The following is a 20353-nucleotide window of genomic DNA, read 5'->3' as shown; positions in this document are numbered from 1 at the left end:
ACTTCAATATAAGACAATCAAGTTTTATGACAGAGACATCAAAACTCTAAAGCTGCGTGGCATCTGTAACCGAAACATTTGCGGAGAAGTAATAAATCTGGAAACATAAATAAGGAGTTTTAATAAAGGGGCACAAATAAATACACGACAGAGCCTCCAAATTACATTGTAAAATTCAAATACCATCATTTCGAAACAGATACTGTTGCGTATTTGAAATTTTGAACTATTACATTGAAAACAAACATCTTACAATTTATCTGTAAACCTCAATTCGTATTAAATTTCATGAAATAATATAAAACAAATTTATATTCATGTATGCTTATAGAATGAAAATACCATTTGTTCAAACATGCAAAGCAACAGTAATCAGAACGAATTAAAACGTACAATTGCAATCTATAATAAATTGATGAATATCCTGGTTGAATCTGACATTTGAGCGCTTTTCTATTTTGATTAAAAATATTTTTAATTTATGAAACTCAACGTATTAATTACTATCACCTACACGTCAGACACACCATTAACATATTATGAAATTATGATAATTTTCGCGAGACCCTTGTCGGTTACGCCTAATGCTGTGTTACAGGATCTGAAAAATGTGTTTAAGAGATTATTAATATGCCAGTGTAACTATGCAATTAAACCGGCGAAACGTGTATAAACAATTATATTAATATCTGTCTTTTACAAATAATAATTGTTTTAAGTGGAGTCGATCGTAAAACACTTCTAGTGACACGCCAAGGTGCGGTTTGAACGACCACTGATTAATTGTTAACGGCTAGAAGATAATTTTTCTTGTTGTTTTTAACGTATGACAAAAAGAGGATGTTAAGGACCACCTCGGGCTGCTCATTTATACAATGTAGTGACTTTTTCATAGTATGTCAAATGATTTTTTTTAATATTAATGTTATTCCGAATAACAATCAGTTTTTTCCAGTAGTAAATGATACAACAATTTGTAACTAATTACAAAATCAATATAGCTTTTATTAATTTAAATAAATATATACTAATATGACAGCTACGTCATATGCTTTTTACAATAGTTTGATATTGTCATACAAATTTGGGTAAAAGTTTGTATGTACGTGAAAAAACAGGTAATTTTGTTTGTGCAAACAAAAATATCATTTTTCTACGACCCTTATAGAAAATATAACTTTTCTCTCTCATTTGAGAGATAAAAATGTTTCTTCTACTCCCTAAGGAAAGTGCCACCAGTAAAAAAAGTAAAATCAATGCGGGGTCCCTGACACTTTCTTGAAAAATTGACAAACATATCCAGATTTTTAACATTATTAACACAGTATTTAACTGGTGCATTTTTATCATACAAAATATCATTAGTCGTAAAAAAATTAGATGCGCAACTCTGGAGTAAACTGCTTTTTGTACTTTCCTCACTAGATGCGCAAATAACTATTTGGACAAATTTGTCTGATCTCGTCGGTCTTGATTTTTGATCTGAGATAAGCTGGATTGAGTATGAACGTTCAGTAAGCTTACTAAAGTCCTAACATTGCTTCTAAAAATAATAGCAATCATTTAGTTATGCTTTGGTTTCTTTTTCTTGCATATTGACATTTTATGAGCAGCTTGAAATTTTTTGTCAAATTTCTCTAGTTTTCCTAAGCTTTTCTGCTCTTTACAAAGTGTGAATTTCCTATAGATAATAAATTAATGTTCTTACTTTTACATTTGTCTATAGAGATTAATCGTATTGAGGGCAGGATAAACGTCCAAGTTAAAACTGGAAGATATAGATCCAAAACTGTATTAGATCAATAACGGTTAAAAACCAAGCAAAAGTGCGATTCTCTTCTCATAATACTAAGAAATTTTGCAAACAAGCGGAAAAAAATGTTTTTGATTTCACTGTTCTCACCGAGATGAGAGAGTCTATTTCACATATTATCATCAACTAGCAAATATAATTAGCTATCATCAACTATTATGTGCTTAAGTGCTTAAGATTGACGATTTTTGACCTTTTTTGGTTGGTTTCAGCAAAATTTCTAATAAATGAATTCTTTAACTAACCTAACTAATATGTATGGACTGTTTGCCTTTCAATAAGAGTGGAAGTAAGTGCTAAGTGGACAAAACTAATAAAAGAACAACATTTTTTAACATATATTTATTTGAGCTTTTTGCGATCAAATACAACAAAATAATTAAATAAGTTTAAAATTTTCAATATAACATAAAAAGAGCTTTGCCGAGATTATTAGCTAATGCGTATACATCTTTTGTATTATTCAGTGTAGTATATTTTTATTGATAAATAGTCGCTTTTTTGTCCTTAAAACTGTTCGTGGAAGAAGAGATATTTACGACATACGTATACTAAGTATTTGGCATTGAACCACTCCAGCGTTACAAAAATATTGGGTAAATTGTTAAAAATAGTATACATTTTGGTCAAGAAGTACCATTATTATCTCCTATCTGAATCTAATTAAAGCGGGTGTCAATCAAAATATATTATTAAACTCCGATATTTGCAACACTGAAGGTTCAAGCACTGTAATTTGTTTTACTTCCAAAAAAAAAATGTTTCTTTTAAAAATAACTTTCTAAATTCTTAAAAAATAAAAATAGGTTTTACCACTACTGCTCTGTAATACTTTAGAAGATTCGGTTTTAAACCAACAACTAATTTGTTATCTTAGTATCATTCAAAATATTCCATCGATTGGTTAAAGTCAAATTTACCTTAATCAAGACGCAAATAAATATAGTACGGATTGTATGAGATTCATATGTCTCGATTGAAAGTAAATTCTTAAGTTTATTACATAGTACGAACACTTTTCCAGAAAAATTCAACTTTAACCCAAGTCGATTTTCTAAATGAGAAAAGTAATGATCATAATTATCCTTAAAATACTGACTTATACAATATATACAGAGTGACTCAAAATTCGTATAACAATAATAATCACTTGAGATTTTTGCCTGGCGTAAAGAATTTACAACCTCCACGACTATGCTACATCGTATATTACTACTGGGTTTTATTTTCAATTTTTACGATATGATAACATCACAAAATACCGCTTGAAGCGGGCGTATGCCTTCAAGACTATTCTCTTTCTGGTCACTTAAAGAAACCATTTATGTTCTTTAAGAGCCAAAACGTAAATATACATTTAATCAACTTTTTACAAAATAGGAATGTGTTTTCAAAATATCTACACGTATTTACTAGACAACTGTTTGGCCAGTTCAGTATACTTAAGGAATTTCGAGTGTGGACTTTCTTCAAAACTACCAGCACTCGGTGGACTTTTGGGAGCGGCAACAGTACTGCTGCCTCCAGGAAGCACATTAGTACCTTTCAGAGGAACACCTATTGAACTGCTACTGGTCGACGCACCCGCTGTCGATTTCAACGTCACGGGATCAGGAATAACTCCATCTTTAACGAAATGCATTTTAGATAAGTGGTGTCTGTAAGCCCCTTTGGAAATGAAAGGGGTATCGCAAAAAGCGCATTTCATTATCGAATCTGGAGTAACCACGGCATCGTTACATGCCCAACTGAAAGCCAGTATAGCTCCGGGAGTGGTACCAGCAGGGTTTGAGGTGGTACTAGGTACATTAGCTGAGGTTACAGTAGCTGAGTGTGATCGGTTGTTTGTATGAGTTTCAGTCTTATCGCATAGTTTTTGAAGGGCAGCCAATGGATGACTGGACCCTTTTTTGCCAGCTGATGTTGATGGAGTATCGCCAGAGTTATTTGCACCTGATAAGTTATCAAACATTGAACTTAAAGCTCCTAGACTACCACCTTCACTTTTCCGGTCACTAGTAGTACTTCGAGGTGTAGATCGTTCACTACTTGCAGGACTGGCAGCGGAATTTCTACAAGGACTCGTTGGTTGTGGTTGCTCATTTGTACTGACCTGTGGACTTCTACGTTTCTCATTCTCATCTCTACTAACTTCTCCGTTACTTTGATAGTTGTGCCTTTCATCTTCTGTGCTTTCTTCATACTTTTCCTTTTTAATTTTAACATCACAAGGAACAGTTTGTCGGTTTTCATGATTGAATTCTCCGTCATCCACTTCTTTTTTCACTGTTACCGACTCGGCTTCCCCAGCTTCACTATGTACACTCGGGGCCTTCTCAGTAAAGGGACTCTTCTCTCTCTTAATATCTGGAGTAGACCTTGGGGTACTGTTAAGAGGAATTCCAGGAGGGTCCATCTTTCGTTCAGGAGTTAGTGAATCAACTCGGCTGCTGCCTCGTTCTGACATTGAACTTGACTCACTGCCGCTTCTTTCTCTTCGATTGTAATGGCTTTGCTGGTGGTGATAACTTCTCAAAAGATTCATAGTTTGAGCGTCTACTAGAGGTTTGGTATAGTCCACACTCTCATCTATACCCAGTCGTTTTAAAATGCTCGAACCCATCGGAGCTTGCGTGTGACCATGACCTGGAAATGATGGATTTTGCCTCGACCGTGAATCAAAGCTTTTCTCAATGAGTTTTTCTATGGCATTTAATACTGATGGACTGGATCCATTATTAGTTTCCGCTGGTGTGGTAGACTCTTTCGTGCTGGCGTCTGATACTGAAGGTGATCTCTGAGTTGGAGACGGGGACTTATCTGACGGAGTCTTCATTTTACTTCGTTCGGGACTCTCAGGTGGTAATATGGCATTGTTTGACATTAGAGCGCTTTTGAGAAAATTTCTCTGATTACTAGACATTCCACCCACACACTGTCTAATATGATCCACAAACAGCGTTGTTTCAATTTTATTGCCACACTTTTCGCAAGTAATTCTGCCAACTCCGGCTGAATCTCGTAGTTTATCCAAAATTCCACCAGTTTCTCCATTTTTAAAGTCATGCTGGGCCCGCTCAAGCTCCAGAAGCTTCCTAACAGGAAGGGATTTCTTCCGTTTTTCTCTTGTTTGTCGTCTTCTGCCACCACTTTCAGTTATCGATCGCATAATATGCTCTTTATAGTGAGAGTTCTTAACCATATGGTTGCTCAATTCTTTTAAAGAACTGAAAGCTTGATCACATACTTTGCAAGTTAACACTGCACTTACATGACTGCTGGTACCACCTGGAGGAGTTTGACTGTTTGAACTTCCACTTCCACCACCTTTACCGCCCTCATCCTGAGACCTCCACGATATTATTTGTTCTTGGGATATTATGTTCGTATAGTGCTGCGTTTGCTGCATATGGCTGGTCATTTCAGCTAAAGATCTGAAACTCTGTCCACACCACATGCATTTCAAAATTTGCCTGGTTTGTTCCGCACCTTTTCCCAACCAAACGTCTTGTCCTCGTACAAGTTTTCTAGGTAATGGCATTGTCTCTTTGATTAACATGTTTAAATCCGATTGATTCGGTTTATTGGAGCCGGTGGAAGATGTGCTAGTGTTGGTATTCGAAGGTGAGGTCATTTGCGCTTGAGATGCTAAACTACTTGATTGCATAGGAGGGACGGGAACGTTAACGCCGCAATGTTTAGCTTCTTTCATATGAGTAGTCAACGCAGCTAAACTCGGAAAACTCTGCTTGCACCACACACATTTTAAAACATCTTTGGCTTGTTCTGCTCCTTTATTCAGCCAATGACTTTGCCATGCACTATGTCGATTACCCGTGGAATTGCTTGGAACTGAAGTGGCCATACTTCGAAAAAGATCATCACCACCAATTTTGCTTAGTTCGCTCATTTTTTCCAAAGCTTTAGTTGCGTCACTCGGAATTGGAGGAGATGGTTTAATTTTTCCATTCCACAAATCAGCTGATGAATTTTTAGGTGACAGGCCGGCTGCTGCCACAGCTGCAGCAAAATATGACGGTAAATGTTGAGCTCCTAAACCTGGAGGCCACGGTGGAATAGTGGGTTTGAATTCCATCTTTGGTTTTCGATGAGGAGGCTGCTGAAGTGGTTCTTCGGAACTCCGTTTCCTGCTGGTTACGGACAGATCTAAGGGAGCACCTTCTCCTCCTCCGGAGGGAGGTGTATCAGGTTTACTCAAGTTCACCGCGTCACTATCACTTTCATCCCCGCTTTTACTTCTTCGACTAAAGTCCAAAATTCCATCAGCGTTTGGTGACAGCTCGCTACTGCTAGGTGGCATTAACAGTCCCGGAGGGCTTGACGTGGAACTTATTAAGGGTGATACTGGCGCTCTTGTAAAACTTCCCGGCAGCGGGGAAGTCATCATCAAACGGTGAGATTGCACTGCAGCTGCAGCTGCATTGAGGTAGGCCGCCATTGCTGCACTTTGGGATGGAAGTAAAGCAGCTGGTATGGAAGAGGGTAGGGCGACTCCAACTGGACTTAAAGCGGCTCCTAAGGGCACTCCTTGAAGAAGCGCTGCTCGTTCTGCTAACATTCTTTCGCCTTCTTCTTGAGCCAGTCGAGAATACGTTTGAGATTCTGTCGATTCTCGGGAGTTGCAACGGGAAACTGATTCTCTGTAACAAGAATATTTTGTTAGCATATATACAATAAAAAAGTTAGTATTTATTTATGATTATATGACCAATAGCACTTTTGATTTTGTCATAAAAATCACATATTTGAATAAATTTAATTATAGTAGAAAGTTACCTGATTATAGTAGAATCCTCGTTCAAACTTCTGGGACTAGATGGTGATGGAACATCTCCAGGTGGAGGTGATTGACCGTCTTCTCCAATAGGTGGTGGAGAGGTCGAGTTGGGGGTTATTGAACCAGTGTCCTCCTCTGGCTTGTCATCGCCTTCTTCCGGGGAGCCCTCTTCTCCGCCTTCCCCTAAAACAACAAAAATGAAGAATTAGCATCGGACGAAATAAATAACGGTTTCAGCAAAATAAGATCGGTAAATTCAAAGGGTAGTAATTTGCAGCAGAACCCGAGGTACGGACACATTAAAAAGCAGGATGTAAGCATCCATATTTCAATATGAAACACGGCTGCCTGCATCTTTGATAAAACTCGGATGAGAAAGGGTGGAATTTATTGTACTTTTCGTTTTAACGTTTTTATTTACTGGTGAGAGGCGGCGCTTGGGCCTTCCAACCTTATGACGTGGATATTTTAATTTCTAGCTTTGGCCTGGGGATAAGTAAACGCGCAACCAGATTGTAATTAGGTATAGTATACCATGGATAGTAGAGAAATAGCGAAGGGAAAGAGTTAATATTGTTGTAGTACCGAAGGTGTCTGACCCCATTGAAAATTGACATGAATTATAATCGGAATGCTTTTGGCCAAAGAGAAACATAACCAACAATAAATATCCTGAACCATCAATTATGGGCAACACCTGGTATATGCGTCCTCCAAGCAATGGCGACGATGAAAAACGTGATAGTTCAAGGCGAGCTGCAGATGTCACTAGTTGAGTGATTTAGTACTTCTGCACTACGTCGTATATTAATCTTTATTAATGTAGTCCAGTTTATTATATACGCAGTCATCAGTCATACTTTTCTTTGAGAACTTGCAGGCTTTTATGTTCGGGAATGTGAAAATTAAGTGGATAATTCGTAGACGGTTATTGCCGCGCCTTCGTTAATTTCCTAACAAAAAAATTTCACTTAATTGATTTGCTTTATTACAAATTTTTGCAGACCTACAAATCAGTCTGAATGTGGTCTACCGATATGCATAATTTTCCACTTTATAAGTCCGAAAACAGATGACCGGTTGCGACTCTCATCTTCCATCTGTTGCTTATGGAGATATCGGATCCTTAATTCGTCAATTTATGCCCCGATTTTAATACCGTTTCCCCAACTGCTTTCTCGTATTTTTACAGTCCAAGTTCACGATAAGCAAAAAAACATTAACAACCATAAAAATTAACGCTTGACAACCAGAACTCTACAAAACCAAGAACGAAGGGAAAATATTAATAGTCGAGTGCTCGATAGAGTGGGTTCCTGGAAAGTAATAAAGAAACTTTATAATGAACAGTCTGAGAGACAATGGCCGTGATGAGACAATGAATCAGATTTTCATTTGGTTGTCAATCAACGGGACTGCTAGTCATTAAGGAAAACAAACGAGCGAATCGGATTTCTGGACTGATAATGAAAAGTTTAGATGTCGCTGAAATTCTGAACGATTAGTTTCTGAACAACTTCAATTTTGTTTTTAGGGGGGGGGGCCTAAATGATTATTGCTATGTAGAAGAAAGGAAATTAAGCCTATTAAATTTCTTGTAGCGTAAACACTAAAAGAAAAAGGAATGTTACGTTAATATCTAGTGATAAAAACCTAGGCATATTAAAGATTGTGATGAAATTAATGTGTTCAAAAGATTATTGATGTAAAAATTTGAATTTCAGTTGGTATTCGGCTCAGTATTCGGATAGTTGTCCAGTAACTTTTTACTTTTAATGTGTTTTGCATGTACCTATCTAGTAAAAAAATATAAAGAGTTTTATTATCTGTAATACCAAAAAAGCTAGTTTGAAATTTAAACTCTTGAAAATGTTGATTTATAAGCAAGTTTTGAAAAGAATTTTAACCTGAAATTGAAAAATCCTTTTCTTAAGAAAATTTTATTTGAAAGCTTCATGTGCTAGTAGATTTTTCAACGTATGTTGCTTTGTATATAAAATCAAAAAATACTTAAACATTAAATAGTAATTACAATAAATGTAAGAAAATACATACAAATTATACTTAATTGGTGTAAATAGACTGACTGTTAAATTCACCAGACTGTTCTCAACGAAACAAAGTTATTGGTGGTTTCAAAGACATAATTTAAAATTTTGTTTCTAAAACATATCAAATGCCAATAACACTCTTATTGATTTCGACAAACATCAAAACTAGAAAATTAAAGTTGAAAAGAATATTTCAGTGATGGTGATACCACTAAGTTATATCAAGATTATTAACAATATTTTACTTTAATGGTTGTCAGAACCATGATAATTTTACATTTTCTTGTATTCACTTTTCACTCATTTTACTATTTGTTTTTATTTAGTAAACCTTGAGATACCCTGACTAATACACTAACGCTACACGCACAACTACGCTGAAACAATACTTTACATATAGAAGAATTACTTACAATTTTTAATTTTGTCGTTTTTGGGCACGTTGAAACTGAAATTCTACACTATGTCGTGAAGTAATACACAAGAGTTCTGAACCTCGACTAGAAAAAATGTATCACAACATGGTCTTATATAAAAGTGTGATAAGACAGGTCATAAAGTTAGTGTTAGTTTTTCACCTCCCCCTCTCATATACCTGAAAAGTTACGCCTAAAGTGTCAACATCCACAAACTAAACATTGTTCTAAGAGGATTTGGGTAAGAAGTGGAATTGTACTAGAAAATAACCAATAAAGATGACTTAAGTAGAATGTTAATTGGGTCAAGAACAGGTTACTACTGTAGTAGCAGTAACGTCATTTTATTTGTTTCTGAATCTGCATATAATAAGTGAACGTAACATCGAGTAGCAGCAAATCGAAACCAAAGCCTTCGTCCACATACAAACATATCTATAACAAATCAGAGCTTGGCGATAAAAGGCTGCAAGCACGCCGGATTCCTGTTATCCGGCAGCGGCGAAAGGCGGAGTGAATCCTGCAACATCTGACCAATGACTCGACGAAGCGACTCACCATGTAGATACAACTGCTTAACGATACTAATTACTTTGATTTATGTACGTATTGTTCATTGTTGTAACGAGAACGCCCTCTTTCGGACCGAACTGGAAGGAGAAATGGGTGTAGAGGAGCAGCTACAACAGCGCGGATACTTGAATGTTCTACCGTAGAGCATATACGTTTGGGGTTACAATTTTAAGTAGGCCCCCAGCACATTTCCGCTACTTTATAAACTGAACTACCTCGTAAACTGCGAGATCAAAAACCGAGTTAAAGACAACTTTTAATCGACTTGTTCGTGAATTATTGCTACCGCAAACACGAGGAAAAAACAGTTTACGAGATAGCAGCGGTAGCTCGTTCTTCAATGATGTTATCAACAAATTGTTCATGTTAGGGGCCGTTTACACGAAGAATCCAAGTCAGAAGCAGCCCAACGGCCACGAACAAGGATCTCACAGACGATTCTATAAATTGGCGAAAGATCCGAATCGAAGCCGGTGACCATCTTTCTCTCTCGCACATTCATTAACGGCAATCTGATATTGCTTGCTTTGGAAGTATTGAGTAACTCGCGGTTTTTGTGGTTGCTGCTGCACTCGGATTGCTGATTGTTATGGTCATTGAATAAAGTGCAAATTGATGTCGATTGAAGAAGCATACACAAAAAAAATTTATAGAATATATAAAATTAAATTTGAGTTAGCAAGATACGTTCAACCAAAACATTATAATGAAGTAAAAGTGTGTCAAAAGAATAATTACAATAGATCCCTAATCTTAACGTCCTAACCATTAAGTCAAAATTAAATTTCAAAGAATGATGCTAAGTCTACATGTGCAACATTTGCGTAATCTTCGTGATTGGTCAAGAAAAAGCAGCAAGCTGAAAGCTGCCTTTTTGACCAATCACAAACTACCCACTGTGCTGAGATTTACGCAAATGCTGCACATTTGGACTTGCCATGGGGGATACCAAGTACCTACTACTTTTTTAACAAAATATTGTTATTTGCACTTACATAGGGCAGGTTGCCCACAAGAATATCAATGCAGTTTTGAAAGCAAAGTTGTACAACTAATTGTATAAGTTGTACAGTGTCAATAATTCATTTGGCGTCACTGTACCCTTATCTTTGGCAGACGTTAAAAAGTTTCAAGGGTTTTTGAAGAGCTATGTATAGGACAATAAGAGTATATGGCAAAAATCAAGTTAAATGGGTTGACGTAAGAATGTAATACAAAATAATGTTCAGTTGCTGTTCACATGTCACTCTCAAAATATAACAAACGTCATCTTAATTTACTTTAGTTTTTGCCACATACTCTCACTGTTCTTCTTGGCTAACAATGCAGATAAGAAAAATTACACAAAGTTTCAAATTTCATGAAACAACTAAATTTTAATAATTAGGGATTAAAGGCTCATTTGTTCGGTAATTTCATAATTAAAATTCTCAAATAGTAGCATGCCACCCTGTCATAAGTAATTAACATCGTATATGTAAATATGACACAAATTAGTCCTGATAACTTAATTGCAACGAAACACATGTGATAAAGCTACTGCTAAGCCTCAGCATTTTTTGTTATATTCATGACTTATCAGTGGGCACAATTCGTGTTTAACACACTTCGCTTAAAATTAAGTCATTATGTATTATGTTAATCATGGCTGCACACACGCAATCCCACTTACACCGAATCAACGACAAAACTCTCTACCTGTAAATAAATAAATACCCACAATTTTAATCCGACTCATATTTATTACTTGTGAACCGCTTTTGTGTTAAGTTATTTGAATATTTCAAGTAGGAAAAATACGAATGATATGTAATAGAAATGTGGCGTGATTGGCTGAAGGAAACAATAAATCTGTACCTTATCTAATTATAATAGCATTGCGGCGTGAATATAGTTAACAGAAGTACCCGACTCGAATGTAATAAATTGAAATATTTACACGGTACCAAGCAACCAAAGAGGAAATTACTCTCTCTCCTTCGGCAATGCAATAAAACATTAGCAAAGTTGCCCCCGAAGCGGTTCCAAGTGATAATGTGACATCCGCAAGCCTACACAAAAATGTGCCCCGACATTGCATGACCGTCTTTTTCATTGTTTCCTCCGACTGACAGCATAATATACGAGGAAAACAAAGAAATGGACGCTAATTTTCCTTCAACTGAAAAGCACTCATCTTTTCACCTGTCTTGCTTGTTCATCATACTGACGAGAACATCGTAATGCTAGTTTTTGCAAAGAACGTTGTTGCCAAAGCCGCTTGCACGTCCGTGTACTGAACATGTTGTGGCACTGACTAATTCAGACCTAATCTTTTTTCAGTGCATTTATCAGTCAGAAAGGGAGATACTTTTAAAAAGGGGTGAAATGTAACAGGAGCACCAATTTAGAGGAACTACAAAGGTGCCAAACTGGCAACGAGGCTTAAACGTCTTAACAAAACGATTCAGCCGTCCGTCACTCAAAATAGGGCCACAATGAGCTCTGTCACTCATCCGTCACCCCGTCTCGTCCCTCACCGTTCGCCGGGCCTGATAGTCTTCTTATTACTTGTCAACCCTCACTCGTTAGAGCCCATCAACATCAGGGCTTTCGTTTATACCTTTATTTAGGTTATCTCGCTGCCCCGTTCTATCTTTATTTGGCAGGATAATAAGAGCTTTTTAGACGTGTTCTAGACTTTGTTTTTGCTTTATTTACTTTAAAGGGAACAGTGATGGTTTGCTCCAATGTTAATAGCTACTAAACTGATAGTCAACTAAGTCAGAAAAAGTTATATCACGGATATATGCTAAAAAAGTCAAAATATTTAAGTATTTTGCAAACTAAATGTTAGACACGGTTAACTAAGTATTAACAAAGTTTTAATCTACAATCTTAGTAACTGATGCTCTATGCATAATATACGGTATGGTATATCAAAAGAAGAATGGAACAGAAATTATGCTAAAACTTGATTTTTCTAAAATACCATAAGACACATAGCTTTGACAGATTCGGAATGTAGTTATGCCCCCAGATTTAATGGTTGTTGTTTTTACACTTAGAGCAGTGCTGATGTATTTAATATATTTGAAAGATAGAGGAAAGAACTTACTGTTACCAAAATTTAGAAACATTTTCCGAAGATTCAACGTCTAACATGATATCGGTCTCTAATAATCTAGACATAGCTTTCAGTCATTTAAAGAAAACTGAAGATTAAAAGCCAACTAAAGAGTTTGGAGTACTTGTTCTCGCATGTGCAATTTAGTTAAAATCTCTATCAAAACTGAAAGGACAGGTGACTGAGACATGGTAATATTGGTAATGCTGAACCAGAAAACTGATCTACAAGACTTCACCAAAAGCTACCTCATCATCACAGTTGTTCAGCTTAAAATATTTCACCGTAGCAATGTAGAGGATACAAATACGTATTTCGTCCTCTGAGATTCCTTTTCTTTTGTTTAATTTTTCTACTATTTTCTTAATACTGAGCCTTTTAATAACGATCAATATTACAGTAACTAATTACGTATTACAAATGCGAAAAAAGTCGATGTTTAATTACTTCTGAGGCGCCGTAGCATTCGGCCATCAGACGTTACGTGCCCAAAACCTGCACTCCTGCAATGGATGGATTGCAGAGACACGATTGACATACATGTGTGGGTGGGTGCCGACCCTGTTGCATATTAATGGCGCTGAAACTTAATTTATTACGGCCGATTCCACCTGCATAATCGCTTTGTCAACTTGAACCGCGTGATGAATTTTCTTCCCGGTTAGGTTCAGCTGTAGCTGGAACGGTTTAGTAGTTATGATGGTGCCTCGGGTACCACGTGTAAACAGGCACATAAAAACACGTTACAGACAAACCTTTAAAACTTTATTAGTCTAGGATATTCACGGTTACTGATTTACTTTTTTTATGTAATGAATTAACATTTGGATGAAAGGGAATTTCCATTATTTTCATCTCTCAAACATAAATCACGAATAATCAGTTTCCCGTTTTACTTTCACTCGTGAGCAATTTAAAATCCTATTAACTAGTTATTGTTAGATGTTTTATGTCGAAATCAATAATTGTATGTTCGTGATCGGTTTCTACTTTATAACAATAACAATTATTCAAGCAAAATTTTGAGAATGCTTGGGAAATTATTAAATTAATTATGTGCATTTTTGTAATACACATCATGGAGCAATTAGGGGCATTATCCCTCAATAGTACATCTATTTTTAACCATAAGAAAATGAGAACCATTGAACTATATTAAAAACTGCCAGTCATACTTGGAATTTTATTATCTATAATAGTAATCGCCACGCATTTTTTTTGCTTACATAAAACTGAATGAACCAAATTTGGTATGCTTGCCACCAATGGCATATCCAAGGATTAAAAAATCCATTTAAGTTAGTCTATTCAACCAATTATGCAACTATCAGTTGGTTCACATAAAACTTGATTTAACCCCCTACTAATCCCATAAGAATCTTAAATAATTAGAAAGGAAATGCATTTGAAGTCGATCTATATCAGTTGTAGTGTTGCAATCGTTTACAATTTCCAAAATCGGAAACCAAGAAACAATGTAATATGATATTATCGCACATGAGAGCTTGTGTAATGTCTATCTCTGTTTGATAAAGATTTTTGCAACTCTTATTGGTTTGAACATGCAAAAGTTCATCTGGTGGTGTACTCTGGTATTTTCGTGCAACTTGTCCCCTAAACTCGCAAATAAAACGACCTCTCAGTCGGACAGTGGCAACTGAAACAATTTATGTCCTATTGTCTTTCATTTGAGCGCATATTTCTCCTATAAGGCATTCTTCTCGGTGGCATAAGGTATTCGCCTTTCAGCCTCTGTGTACCGTATCTCACGAAAGCCCGTATTTATACTGGCGTTCTTCTCCTATCTAACGTCTTATCAGCAACGTCCTGTCAGGGCTTTGTTGAAGAATAGTGTCGTACACCTGGTACAATTAGTTCTCGGAATTACCGACCAATCGCGAATCAACGACCTTTTTTTCCTTTGACCAATAGCGGAGCAATGACTGAAAATTTATACTAATGCAATAGCAGGGTTGTCGGCAATCAATCATCGAACGAAGTAAAAAAATGAATTTTGAGACAGCTCACTGACCTGAGATAACAAACAGGATTGCAATGTCGACGCGAGTCTTCGATTAAGCTCGACTCTGACTTGTCAATAATTCTTAGAAGGCAACAATTAAACGCAACTCAATCAATCAACTACGACTTATTTAAAAGTCACATCAGATATATCAACGCTTTATCTGACAATCACTTTCAGGTCTTCGTTCATAGGAGCTGTATGCTGGACTTCGCAAATTTACACTCTATTATACGACAGCCAGTTTTGACATCACCAAGCAACCACAACACGCTAACCACATAAATACTCAAAAAATTCATAAAAAAATTGATCAAAACATTTGAAACTTTAACCAGTAAGGAACGTAGTCTGTGGTTCGTGAATAGGTGCCCCAAAGGTGTCTTGGGTACCTTGAAATTGTATTCGTCTTGTTCTCGAATTCAGCGAGTCATGATGAGAGTGTGGAGACAAGAGCTGTCAGCTGTGAGACGGACACGTTATGTCAATCAATGTATCAGGTTTAGAAAAAGTGTTTTATTGTGTAGCGCGCCTTGTTATTCTTAGGTTTCTGAGGTTATTCAATATCAACCAGATAGAAACGAACATACAGAAGCAATTCAAATTGTCGGGCTACCATAACAGAAATTCCTTTTTTCAAGTCAAATTTTGCAGTTTTTAAGTCATTAAAATTAAATAAATTATAACTTCCATGGGTTTGGCAACACTGTTCTTCTTGTATGTGGTGAGTGTTTTATGTTTTCGGATCGAAGAATCACGCAACAACAAAGTTGATGACTGCCCTAAAAGGAGTATGATACTGTCTTGAAAATAAGGATTTTTTTTTCAAGAAAATAAAGAAAATTTATTTATTTAATTTATAGAAAAGGTACATTTTTGTAGGGATGTCAAGTGTTTACAATTATAGTTAGTTTTAGTAGGATTGTATGTAGTTATTAAAAAAAAATTAACAGTATTACTTGATGAACTTCAAAGGAGGTGAAAAAGGTGGTACGTGGAGGTAGAAGGTGGGAAAAAAGGTTTTTTTGTTTTTGGTTGTTGATTGTCAAGAGAGACTTTTAATGAGAGCTGGAAAGTCAGTTTTCTAAAAAATTCGATCAAAAATCAGACTATTGAAGACAGGGGATGGAAGTTACTGGGTGTAATACCGAGTGCTACCAGCAATTGTACCGTCTAGTCCACGTTACGACATGGAGCAGATTGTGATAGAGGACCTATTCCAGAAGTGGTTAAATCGATAACCGAGGAGGCCTCCCGGCTGTTACCGAGATACAGCCTTTGCAGTTAAAAATCCACCTCAACGGAAAAGAAGAAGATTGGTGACTGACGGTTTATTTTTGACAATTTGGACTCTTTGACGAAGAGTATTAGTTGTAAGTAGTTTGTAATTTTATGTATTAAAGACATTTGTAGTTTCAATGATATATTTAGAAGCAGGATTTTTAGGTAGAAAGTAAGTTAGATAGGTTTAGTTATTTACCTTAAAAATAACTTGGCATCCCTATTATAGAATTTTTATTCAAGCTTATTTATTTAAATTTTCTTTATTTACTAGATTATTAGAATGAATGGTCAGGGTGAATCTGATGCCAGTTATGATGATATTATCATGCAACTAGGAGGTGAGGGAGATTTGAGTAAATCTCATCTTCAGGATGATAATAATCATGACAATACCTTCCCCTTGATTCTGTGGGTTAATGCAATCATAAATTTAAAATTTTGTTTCCTATTTACCCAGTACGGCCACGTGGCGGAATTGAGATTCATAACAAATTTATAACTATGTCATTATAGTTAGCAGTTATTCACTAGTCAAATAAAAATAAATTGGCATATTTTCCATAAACCTGCATAAACTACAATATAACCAGTAATTATGATTTTTCCTAAAAATAATTCATATGTTTTACCAGTAAACTTTATGATGTCTGCCTAACCAGTTTAAAACTCTAGCAATATCCACTAAACTTAAAAAGCGGTAACACAGCTCCAATAAACCATATTATACTTTCGAAAACATTTATTGTTGTTTAGTTTACATTGTCGGTAAAACCTTTCCACAGAAAAAAAAGCTTGCGTAAAATATGGTTAAGTATAACAATAGCGGGTTTGCTGATAAAATAAAAATAAAATAACAATTTTCATAAGCGGTAGTCGGCACTTATAGCATGACATTCTTTATTGTAGTTAAATATGTGTAAAGTTGATAGCTTGCCGCCTTTAAGGCTAAAACAATAATTATCATAAGGCCTTGTACACTAATAAATTTCAGCGTTATTGAAACTGGGTAGCACCGTGTTGCATGCCCCAATACTATTTATTGCTTTACGAGTTACCCGAATTTGATTTTATCGCAAATTTTCGAAATTTTAATTTTGTTTACCATTTATACGATAATGGAGCAAACCAGTAAATTATATTTTTAATGTATGTATATTGTTTGCATAATCAGACCTAACAACCCAGACAAAAATCGAGGTAGTTGAGTAAAGATTTATGTAAAAAAGCAGTAATGACTTAATATTTACGACTAACGCTAAACATTTTGGGCTTCCTATAAATACACGTGTCACATCATTCACTGATTTATCATCAAATAAAATCGTTTGCCAAAAAACACAATTCAACGTCCCGGATTGCATTGTTTTATCTATCGGATTTCGATGGCATGACTATTCCGTTAAAACATCAGCAACAGCTGAGTAGCTTGAAAAGCACCTGTTTAGCAGTCCATCAAACGGTCGGCCATTTTTCTTTTTCGAATTATGAAAGCTAATTAAACTGAATTTCCTGGTGAACTAGCGTTTTCCATTAGGACTGATCGAGAGTAATTGCTGACAATTTGTCGTGAGTGGTCATTGTTAGACGGGTCGCTATCACGAATGTATTTCGGTTGTTGATCTAGTTTCGTTATTTAGGACACTTGTAACGAACGTTCGAGTTGACACTATTATTAGGTAAATTATGAGTGATCGTTAAAGTGCCTTTCGTTATTGCAGCCAAAACAATTAAGTGCCACCAGTCAAACCGAATCGGTACAGCATCCATTTACTGAGACGCTATATCAGAATCCCGAAAACGACGATCTCAAAAGACCTTTCGAGTTCTTGGCGCGGCATTATCCAGTTAATTTCCCACTTATTCTCGTTGATTTTCGGCTTTGCGTTGCCCAATTTCGTCTAATACGTCCCGGAGGAGCCACAAAACATTTCTGGAAACGCGTCACCGACCGACGTCGACGAAAAACGAATGAATAGACACAAAAGGGAGAGATAAAGAACGCCAGGCCAAAAGGAATAATGCATAATTTGCTCATAAAATATGTCGGGGTTACGAATTGAACGATATCCTTCAAAGGGGGGCAGGTTCGACCTAAGATTTATTGGGCAATAAAGTATTATAATTAAACGGGCACAGAAACTAACGATGTCACTCTGTCTGAATCTATAAATCGTAAGGGGTGAACCTACGTTATTGGCTTAGGACTGTTTAGTAGTCCAGGAGTTAAAGGTACGATCAGTGAAATTTCCCCACAAAATAGTTATTAATTAAACATTCAACTTGGACTAATTCCATTTCTCTAGAAAAAAAAAGTTATACTTTTATGTGACAATTTCGTACAGTGAGAGAAATAGTGAAATAAGTAAATTAAGTAACACTACATCCATTTATTTAGCCAGCACATATAAAAGAATTAAAACTCATCCTGAGACATTTTCAAATATGGATGATATCAGTTCAGGTAGTACTTGTCGATTTTGTTTGAAATTATTGAAAAGAAGATCGCATCAAGAAATTAACACAGAATATCATTTAAAATATGATGAACGAGTTCTAGAGCAATACCTCTTGCTTAACCACCTGATAATCACAACAGGAGACCCTTAGAGTTAAGCCATTTACGAACAAATTCATGCAAACTCTAAAGCAAAAATTCCACATTGACTTTCTACACCAAATCATGTAGGTCAGGAGTTTCCAGCAATGTGCAATTCCAGCTTTAGGGTGGTGGATTAAAATTTATACAAAATATTTCAACTATCCATTAGTCTTAAAAAAAACTGTCAATCATGTGTTTATAAGACAATTAATTGGAGGTACTGACAGTCAGAACAATATCAGTAAAACAACACTCAACACAGTGGTTTAGTAGTAATAAGCACCTAATCTTAAAGAAGAATCAACTACAAAAGTTTAAGGAGTTTATTTACGGCACGCCCGTTTTACGGCCGTTAATAGATTGTAAAGTTTTGTTAAAGGTCCCGACAAAGGGCGGGACTCATCAACCACATTACAGCCGTATATAACTCCAGTGTAAATACGTCATTAAAACGTTGTAGGAGCAGAACAACGTTGTAAATCCAGCGGCAATAAAAAACGCTTTTTGTGCCCGTTTTAGTGTTTCAACTTTCCGGCCGATGCCGAAGCCAGAGAACATTCAATATTCGATGATGCCAGATACAGATTTGAAAGACGACCTCTTACGTCGCCCCAACTCAAAAGAAGCACAACACTTTATAACGTCAGCCTAAACGTGATTTACGTCCGAAACCTTATTTTATATAATGTCACTGCAGTGAAATCTAAATGTGTCAGGGGAGCCTAATTTATTGGTACTCAGTGTATGCTTCGTACAGGCGTCACATCTGCAAAAAGCAGTATATCCGTCGTGTGACGCAAGATAATGACAGCTCTAAATCAAATTATGACAGCTGGCTTAAAATACCCTCTTGGTTAGAGGCCTTTCGGGCACGTTTTTAGTCCGAAAACTTTTTCGGTCTCACGCAACGATTTATCGGCCGAATATTCATAAATTCTCATTTGCTTTATCTTGTTCCTTTGTCGAAATCTTGTAATGGGGGCTGTCATACACAGGGTTCTGCATTACCTTAACGTACATACTTTACCACAAACTGTGTAATAAATTATTTCAAAACCGAAATACCAAGTGTTTGAAAATGTTGCTTAGAGCGATAACGTAATTAGCTGAATTAAAATTTATTGAATAATTTATTACTAGTACCTTATTTATAAATTATATGAAACGCACAAAACTTCAATATAACTTTTATTTTTTAAATTACTGTAGACATGGCTATCACAATTACTAAAAAAAAAGAAAAGTGAATTAGTTAATTTACCAATTACTCTTGTAAAATAGTTGAACTACTCAAAATTAATTAATCTACTCTATAATAACCTATTTATTCCTTGAGAGACTATGCCTTTGAGGTAAGACTATTATAAAGTAATAATGTAACTAAAAAATGTCAAAACAAGGCAATTATTCGATTTTCATTCGGCTTAGCATGTCTAAAAAATTACAATAAATTTATATGAAGCGTTATGTGGTAGTGCCAACAATTTGTCATGTATACTACAAGTCTATAACAAGGCTATTTCAGTGGAAGTCGTTCATGAAGACGAATCTGGTAGATTTAATTTTTTTCCAAACAGCTGGAATTACAGTGGATAAGGGCTAAACACTGATGATGCAGTGGGCAATAGAAAGTAATGAGTAAAACTCTAATATTTTGCAAATTTCAAGCTAAACATAAATTTACGTTTCC

The 20353-nt window shown here is 35.9% G+C and overlaps 1 protein-coding gene across 5 annotated transcripts in view; it reads right to left on the bottom strand.

The window, feature by feature from the left end:
• Window positions 1-2639: 2639 nt before the first annotated feature.
• tio (zinc finger domain-containing protein tiptop) overlaps window positions 2640-20353 on the bottom strand; it is a 102984-nt gene continuing 85270 nt past the window's right edge. For all 5 annotated transcript variants that reach the window (XM_081978963.1, XM_081978965.1, XM_081978966.1 and 2 more), the window contains 2 exons: window positions 6611-6794; window positions 2640-6474 (listed from right to left, as the gene is read on the bottom strand). In XM_081978963.1, coding sequence (XP_081835089.1) covers window positions 3213-6474; window positions 6611-6794 — 3446 coding nt within the window. In that variant the 3' untranslated portion in view covers window positions 2640-3212. The remainder of the gene's footprint in view (window positions 6475-6610; window positions 6795-20353) is intronic.

This window comes from Ips typographus, linkage group LG4 (assembly GCF_016097725.1).
Source record: "Ips typographus isolate SLU linkage group LG4, UJ_Ityp_2.0, whole genome shotgun sequence".
In the NCBI taxonomy this organism is placed as follows: Eukaryota; Metazoa; Arthropoda; class Insecta; order Coleoptera; family Curculionidae; genus Ips; species Ips typographus.
This window is presented reverse-complemented; position numbering and strand designations above follow the sequence as displayed.